The sequence below is a fragment of the Taeniopygia guttata genome, chromosome 26 (assembly GCF_048771995.1).
Source record: "Taeniopygia guttata chromosome 26, bTaeGut7.mat, whole genome shotgun sequence".
NCBI classification, from domain to species: domain Eukaryota; kingdom Metazoa; phylum Chordata; class Aves; order Passeriformes; family Estrildidae; genus Taeniopygia; species Taeniopygia guttata.
In genome coordinates, this window is record NC_133051.1 from 3,534,341 (window position 1) to 3,542,349 (window position 8,009).

Genomic DNA, 8,009 nt, shown 5'->3' on the forward strand with positions numbered 1-8,009 from the left:
CCCAGGGCTTTGGGAGCAGCTGAGGACACAGCCTTTCCTCACTCAACAGAGATCAGCTCATCACTGAATAAATGATTCAACCACTGGGCAGGAATGAGTAAATAAAATTTAATTAGAACCCATTAAAGTTACAAAGCAAAGAGGAGACAGCGCTAGGAGCATAGTGACACTCTCTTTGCTCACCAGACACTCAGCTCACAAAAGTGTCTTTGCCTTTTATATATTCAAAGTTGCATCAGCCACATTAATATTCATACACAGTCCTTCTATATCCTCCCAGCACTTCCCACAGTCCGTGCCTTTGCCCATATATATATACTTGTCTCCTCCTAGGGTCCATGACCTCATTCTTATAAGTAGATTTGGCTTCTCCCAAGGTCTGTCAGTTAGTCCTCTGTGCCTCTCGTTGGTGGAGCCCCTCTTGCATCTTGATTGGTGGTGGTATGTTACCCTGCCAAGCCTCCCAGCAACAAGTGTCCCCCACTCTCTGCCACCTCTTGCAAGGGGCAAGTGTGTGCCCCCCCCGACATTTTTGACAGCCCTGTTGGCTAAAGCTGCCAGGCAGCAACCACACAGGGGGAGGGGAGGATTGGAGGGAGAGCAGAAAATAATTCAAAACCAAACTGGAACAACAAAAGTACATGTCAAAAGAATAAACCTTAACAGAACTTCTTCCCACCATACTTAATAATTCCTCCTCATTTGCATGAGCCAATCACTACACCTTATTCATAACAACCCCCCCTTTTTCTCTTGATACCTCATTTATTTGGCTCATGCAAATGAGTCTCATTTCCAATTTCATTACAAGACTTGAAATTGACCGACCCAACATTAGCCATATTTACTTAAAATTGTCCAACCTAACATCAACCATATTACAACATCCAATAATACAAAATCAATTCATACAGTGTCTACTAAAATCAACTTCTTCTAACTTGTTCTCCTTATATCTGATTATATAAACTTGAACTATACATGAATGAGTCCTAACAGTATCTGTTGACGTGGTTCAGGGCAGCAAAAACCTTGAGTCTCCCTGAGAAAATGATTGATGGCTCTCATGATATGGGTAGTCCTCTGTAATAAAAGGCAAGTGAGGGATAAAAATGTGAGTAATAGAGGTCCCGTATGGCTTTTACTTCCACCCACCATGCCTTATAGGGTAGCTACCTATAGCAAGTGTGTATGATTTTCCTGGTGGCAAGTACAGAGGCCAACCTGGTCTTGCCCTCCATCCCTTTGTTACTTCTCCCAATTTTGCCATCTTCCAATTTTAGTTGCCTTTAGTACTTTTTCCATTATGATCTTTTCCTAATCCTCTAAGACCTTCCCATTTAACAGACTCTAGTAGTTTCCATCCACAGAGAGTGATAACCACAATAATACTTCACATACTAATGTCAATACGTTAGACCCTCTCCCTTTTGGCCAATACAGTCCTGGTCTTTCTGCTGGGAGCTTATGTGTCTTCCCCTGGTGTGAAATCAAGGTCTCTCAAAGTCCATACAAAACTGGCTGTCCTTCCCCATTTTCTGTGCTCCTTGGAACATTCTCTGGATTAGTCGGATCAAATCTGTTCGCTACCTCTTAATCCTCGTTTAAGAGTCAGTTTTGTATCACCTGGTTCAGATGTTGTAGTCCACTCCTCAGGTTCTTCCACAGGTCCTTTGACATGGCTAGCGTGGGTCCACCCTTCTTCAGCGGTTCTGATGGCTGTCTCTGTTCTTACTAGCACTTGAAAGGGACCTTCTGATTATGGTTTCAATGGTTGTTCATTCCAGGATTTAATTAACACCCAATCCCCAGGTTTTATGTGATGTATCTTGAAGTCTAGAAGGGGAATTTGGGGAATCATTCCTAATTTTCATAAATACTCTAGATTTTGGGCTATGGTCTTAATATATTTCATGACAATTACTTCCCCCTCTTCATAGGTTGCAGCTTCATGGGTTGAATCTAAAAAGGGTAACCCAAACAACATCTCATAAGAGGATATACCTAGGTCGGACCAAGGTTGTAGTCTAATCCATAGTAATGCTAGGGGTAAACATCTTATCCAAGACATTTGAGTCTCAATCATTAACTTAGTCAAGGTTCTTTTAAGGGCCTGATTCATCCTCTGAATCCATCAGAAACTTTATGGGTGCCATAGTGTATGTAAATCCCATTTTATTCCCACTGCTTGGACTATCTGTTGTAAAACCTTGGAAGCAAAGTGTGTCATCCTATCTGAATCAATCCTGTTCACCATCCCATACCGGAGAGTAATTTGTTCTAACAGCATCTTTGAGATAATATTGGCCATGGCCCTCACAGCAGGTATTGCCTTGACCCAGTGAGTCAAATGATCACTAATACCAGTAAGTATTCCCATCACTGGATCTGGGAAGTTTGGTAAAGTCCACTTGTATACTTTGAAAGGATCTTAAGGCTAGTTCCCAACCTCCCAGGGTTACTTTTCTCATTGCCTTTTTGATCACCTTTTGACAAACTCCACATTTACCAATTATTTGTTTTTGCTATTCCAAAGACTCCTACACACCCATAATTCTATAAAAACTCATCACAGAGGGCTCAGTACCCCAATGGGTCTTTTGGTGTATTCTGTCTAATACTTCTTTGGTACAGGGTCTATTTAACATTCGCCTTCCATCTGGGAGCCTCCAGATACCTGCATCATTCTTCTCTGCCCCTATCTCCCTCAATCTGTCCTCTACTGGTTTACTAAACCTTGGCTCTGTGAAAAATGGTGGAAGCTTCTAGCAGCTTCTCAAAGAAGCTACTTGTGTGGCCCTCTCTTGCTACCAAAAACCATGCTGTGCCTCATCAACTCACCTTTTCTTGTGATACTCCAAAACCTCCACTCAACAAAATGGAAAAGTGGTGTGAAAAATTAAATAAATCAAATATTAAATAAATAAATTAAAGCTTTATATTTTATTAATATAATGGAACTTTTCACAAAAAAAATAAAACCTCAAGAACAGAAACCCAAAGTTGGTGCAGTCCCTATAAGGCGGACTCTTTCCTTGTATTATGTGTGAGGGGAAGGGGACAGTGACAGCCCAAAGAGAACGAAAACCCCTCAGGAATCTGGGCGGGATTTCTTCTCCTTCCTACTGATGTCAACCCCTTTTCTTTTCTGCACAGTTGATTCACTGCAGGTGCTTGTTTTATTTTGGATGATTTTCTCTTCCAAAGGCTTGGAAACCTATGATGATGCAAAAAATAAAAGAGCTGTAAATAATTTAATTTTACAGCCATTGGATTGCCCTGTGCTCCACCAAGGTCAGAGCTGACTGTACTCCAGCTCTTACACAGTGAGTCCTTGTTATTCTGCTCCCACTGCTGGGATTTTTAGGAAGGGGGTAACAGGAGAGCAAGATAATGGCTGAGCAGAGCAGTAGAACATACATAGATGAGCCAGGTCACTCCAGGGCTCTGTGTGTTGTTGCAGGGATGGCTTCACTCTATGCCCTCCTGACAACCACAGTTAACTTGGAAATGCGTTCAGAGCTGGAGCAGTGAGCATGGCTCCTGCAGGGGAGATCTCCCCATCCCACAAAAATGATACCCAAATCAGGTGCAAGGGAGAGAAGGCACCTAGGGAAGGGAGAAGGCCCTAAGATTTTTGGGCAGAGGCTTTGATCTGCTTAAGTGTGATTTTATGAGACTCACTGGTGAGGTGACAGAGAGGAAAAGAGGCAGAAAGAAAGGAAGGATGATGGGAGGAAGGCTGAACTCCATCAGGGAATAGGGAGACCAGTCAGTGAATGGATGAGCTGGTGGAGAACAGCACAAGTGGGCATCAGGCAGAGGGGGACAGGGAACAGAGCTAAGGGAGAATAGGGCTATAGGATCCCTGGGAAGGGTTTGTCCACCATCTGTCCCTCCTCCTCCTTGAGCAGCATGGCAGTTATTAGTGAATGAGCACTTTTAATTAGAAGGAGAGATGTAGTGAGCTTAAAAAATATAATGAAAATACAGATCCAAATCACAGAGCAGAAGGGGAGGTAGAAAAGAACAAAGCAACTGTGAAAGGGAAACTGAGACAAAAGGACTGTAGACCAAGAGGGAGCTATACCAAGTGAGCAGAACGTGGTCCTTACCCTCATCTGCCCTGCATATTTCTCAGTCCACTCCCTGGCATTCAGCAGGAACAGCTGCTTGTTGTACTTGTACTCTGTGGACTAAATGGGAAGAGCAAGACAAAGACAGAGATTTGACTGAATACATGTCACCAAGAAGCTGGGACCAAGTCTAGCTTTAGGACTCCTAAACCAGACTAAAACTGCAACAAGCATGAAGTGTAAAATTCATTCAGCTTGCTTGAAGAACTCATGCTGCCATTTGCACTGAAGATAATGGCTTGAAGAGAAGACCTTGACCATCTCTTCTGGCCTCAGCTGCCTCAGGGAAGCCCAGGGATGCCCCAGCTGATCTAGGTCAGGCCATCCTCCTAGTGTGTCAATCCAGAGGGAGTGAAGCAGAAGTTGAGCCTAAGTCCAGCCCCCCACTCCCTCCCCACCTGTGTCCATGGCCAGGAGAGAGGGAGCTCACATACGATATTGGCCATGAGAGGATCGTCAGGGTTGGGCTCTGCCATCAGCAGCTGGATGGAGGTCAGCAGGGTGGAGATGTTCAGGGAAGGCCTCCATGCACCCTGTAAGGAAAAACAGGATGAGAGCAGCAGTTTGGAGAAAGAATTAAGCACATGGCAGCCCGGAGACACCTCAGAACCCACAGCACTTAAACACAACCTGCCCACAGTGCCTTGGGACTTCCAGCACCTAATGTCCCATGGAACACACCAGACCCACTCTCAATACAAGGCTCCAAGGAAGCCCAACTGACAACCACGGCAGTGGTCATGGCTCCAAGGCTGCCAGAGCTCAAGGAGCATTTGGATATTTGGATATTTGTCCCACCAGGCACATGGTGGGACTTTGGCCTTGTCCTGTGCAAATCCAGCTCGTGGCCCTGATGGTCCTTCCAATTCAGGAGATTACATAATTCTATGGGCTGTACCCTGCATATCTCTGCTGTATTGGGGCAACTCATTTTCAGACATAATGACTTTTGACTCCAATCTTTAAAGCCTTAGAAACTTATATGGAACAAAAAACATCATGTTCTGGCTCTAAACAAAGAAGATGCCACTCAAAACCTCATTCCCTGCTCCCTGTAAATAAGTCAGAAGCAAAAAGACATTCAATCAGGCTTTTACAAGAAGCAGATAAGGAGTTCATTACCCTACCCAGGCTCACTTACCCACACCCAAGCACTGTCTTACCTTCGGTGGCAACTTAAGAACATCCAGGCAAATCCTTCCAGCAGAGTCAATGTTGGGATGGTAGATGGGGGTCAGGAAGCGAATCTTTGGTGGCTCAAATGGGTACCTGAAGGCACAAGCATTAAGAAACAAAAGTTATTGTTATATCTATAGGACCAGTTGATTTGTCACCCAAGCAATGCCATCATTTTCTCCTCCCACATAACACCCTTCCCCACAAATCTTCAGAGGCAGTGCTCTGCCTTTGCTGTTTCCAGCTGTGTCTGACTAACACTTCCCTGGATAGCCCTCCACAAGGGGAAGAACATAAGAAACTTTGTACTGATGAACAAGCTCTTTCCAGAAAGCTTTGAGACAGTATGATGAGGCAAAAGTCTTATCATTGAACTTCTAGGTTTTTAATCACACATCTTTGATGTTCAATGCAAATTAAGTATCAGCTATTAGAAAAATTGCATTCCTTAAAAAGAGGGTCTCAATTCCTTGTTGAGAAGATAAAGGAAATACATGTTAGTATTTACAGCAAATACCTTACATCAGTTTACTCATATTTAAAGCAGGACTACACCAACTACTTAATCAGAGAATCAGCCTGGTTTACATTGGAAGGGACCTTAAAGCACATTTTGCTCCACCCCCTGCCATGGCCAGGGTCACCTTCCACTAGCCCAAGATGCTCCAAGTCCCGGCCAACCTGGCCTTGGACACTTCCAGGCATGGGGCAGCCACAGCTTCTCTGGGCAACCTGTGCTAGAGCCTCTCCACCCTCACAGGGGAGAACTCCTTCTTAATTAATCTTAATTAAGTCTATTGCCCACTTACCTTTCAGGAACTATGATTTCCAGGTTGAATATTCCTTTCTCATATGGTGTGTCCACTCCTCCTATAATTTCTTTAGGAGCAAGGTGAAAATACAAGAATTACATTCAGCATCAGAATTATAGAATGGTTTGGGTTGGATGATTAAGATCATCTTGTTATCCAGCAGTCCCCACATACCTCCCACAGTTACAGAGCTGCTCAGGTGACAGAATCACAGAATGTTAAGGATTAGGAGGGACCTTAAAGTCTACCCAGTTCCAGGAACCCCTTTCATTATCCCAGGTTACTCCAAGCCTCATCTAACCTGGACACTCCCAGGGACGGCACAGCCACAACTTCTCTAGGCAACCTGTGTGAGGGCCTCATTATCCTCACAGGAGAGAATCCAGGAATAAAAAATGTCATCTTATCTAAGACCAGTTCCACCCCACAGCAATCAAAACTAAGGGCAGACCAGCCAAGGCACCGGCCAAGCTATGTTTAAAGGAAACTACAACCCAACATTTCCATAAAGCCTGTAAAGCCCAAAGCATGCACAGACCTAGCATCAAACTGCAACCCAGCCCTGCCTTTGGGAACCGCCAAGGTACGTACGTGCCCGTAAGTCATCCAGCCGCCCGTTCTGCCAGCAAGTGATGCCTGGAGGTGGCTCTGTAGCCAGGAGCGAGAGCTCCTTTGTCAGCCGTGAAGCTCTCTGCATGGTGCTGGAGCGCCAAGACCAAATTCTATTCCTGACAAACCTAGATTTTTAAAAATAGCCCTTTAAACTGAGATTTTTTTTCAGCTGAGGACTTGGGTTTTTAGCTGTTATCCTGATGTGATATCAGAATCACAGAGGCTGAGCCAGTTCCTGGAGCTGCTCCTATACCCAGCTGTGGGAGGGGCATGAGACCCTTTATAACCCATCCCATCCCCTCAGTCTCCAGCTAAGTCTAATAAACCCTGGGGTTTAACAAACCCTAATAAACTGGGAGGCCATAACCAGGCTCCAAACCCCTTATGGGACTGTAATATCTGCCCTGGGACCACCTGTGTCCTTTCATGGTAAAGGTAGCCACTGCCCTGCTGGGGCCACCCATCAGTGCCCCTTCCTACCCAAAAGCTCCATCTCCTTCCCGTGCAGGAGGAGACCTGAAAGCTGCTTCAGGGATGGGGCACCCCCTGCCACAGCACTGCCCCTGACACTCACAAAGCAGGGGTCTGCCCCCCAGTCCCCACGCACAGAGATATAGGCACACCTGCCAGTCCACCCGAGAGGAACCTGGCTCGATAACCCGGCACAGCCTGAGGATGGGGGACACCCCCCGAGGTTTAACTGCCCCCTCCAGGGATTATCCTTTCCCTCAGGCAACATTAACATCCCACAAACTCCCTCGCCCGAGCACCCCTCAGTGTCACTGCAGCTCTAGCCTGACTACCCCTACTGAAGGAGCGTTTCAACCCCCTCCGTCAGCCCAATTACCCCCGCACACAGATAAGAGCTGGGCTCCCCTTCCCACTCCCAAGGGATGGGAACGGCCACCAACACCCTCACCCCTCCAAGATCCCCCACACAATCCCTTCGGAATGACCGCCACCCTCTCTGCTTACTAATTAGCACCTCACTAATTAACGCTCCCCCGCAAGGACCGGCCCCGGGCTCCCGCGCACAGACCCGTGAGGCGGCGCGCGGCGGGGCCGGGCTTCCGGCGGGGGCGGGCTCCTGGTGCTTAGCCCCGCCCCCTCATTAAATCGGGCTCTGCCATTGCGTGAGCGCTGCGGGCGGGAACACAAGCCCCGCCCCCTAATTAAATCGGGGCGCTGCCATTGCGTGAGCGCTGCGGGCGGGAACCCAAGCCCCGCCCCCTCATTAAATCGGGGCGCTGCCATTGCGTGAGCGCTGCGGGCG

At 46.7% G+C, this 8,009-nt stretch overlaps 1 protein-coding gene across 2 annotated transcripts; it reads right to left on the minus strand.

The window, feature by feature from the left end:
* Nucleotides 1–2,924: 2,924 nt before the first annotated feature.
* On the minus strand, nt 2,925–7,838 carry UBE2T (ubiquitin conjugating enzyme E2 T). 2 transcript variants are annotated; one of them, XM_030292047.4, is made up of 7 exons: nt 7,722–7,838; nt 6,716–6,861; nt 6,122–6,191; nt 5,300–5,405; nt 4,571–4,669; nt 4,116–4,196; nt 2,925–3,217 (listed from the first exon to the last, which is right to left on the minus strand). In XM_030292047.4, the coding sequence occupies exons 2-7, from the start codon at nt 6,819–6,821 to the stop codon at nt 3,092–3,094; spliced, it is 588 nt and encodes a 195-aa protein (XP_030147907.4). In that variant the 5' UTR covers nt 6,822–6,861; nt 7,722–7,838; the 3' UTR covers nt 2,925–3,091. The 2 variants fall into 2 exon arrangements, with proteins under 2 accessions (XP_030147907.4, XP_030147908.4); XM_030292048.4 differs by having other exon boundaries at nt 7,712–7,814.
* Between the last annotated feature and the right edge of the window lie 171 nt (nt 7,839–8,009).

Coding starts and splice junctions, on each gene's coding strand:
- UBE2T (XM_030292047.4), bottom strand. CDS start 6,821: ATGCAGAGAGCTTCACGGCTGACAAAGGAGCTCTCGCTCCTGGCTACA. Junction 4,197..4,570: donor ATCCTCTCATGGCCAATATC/GTATGTGAGCTC, acceptor CTTCCCATTTAG/TCCACAGAGTACAAGTACAA. Junction 3,218..4,115: donor AATATGCAGGGCAGATGAGG/GTAAGGACCACG, acceptor GCATCATCATAG/GTTTCCAAGCCTTTGGAAGA.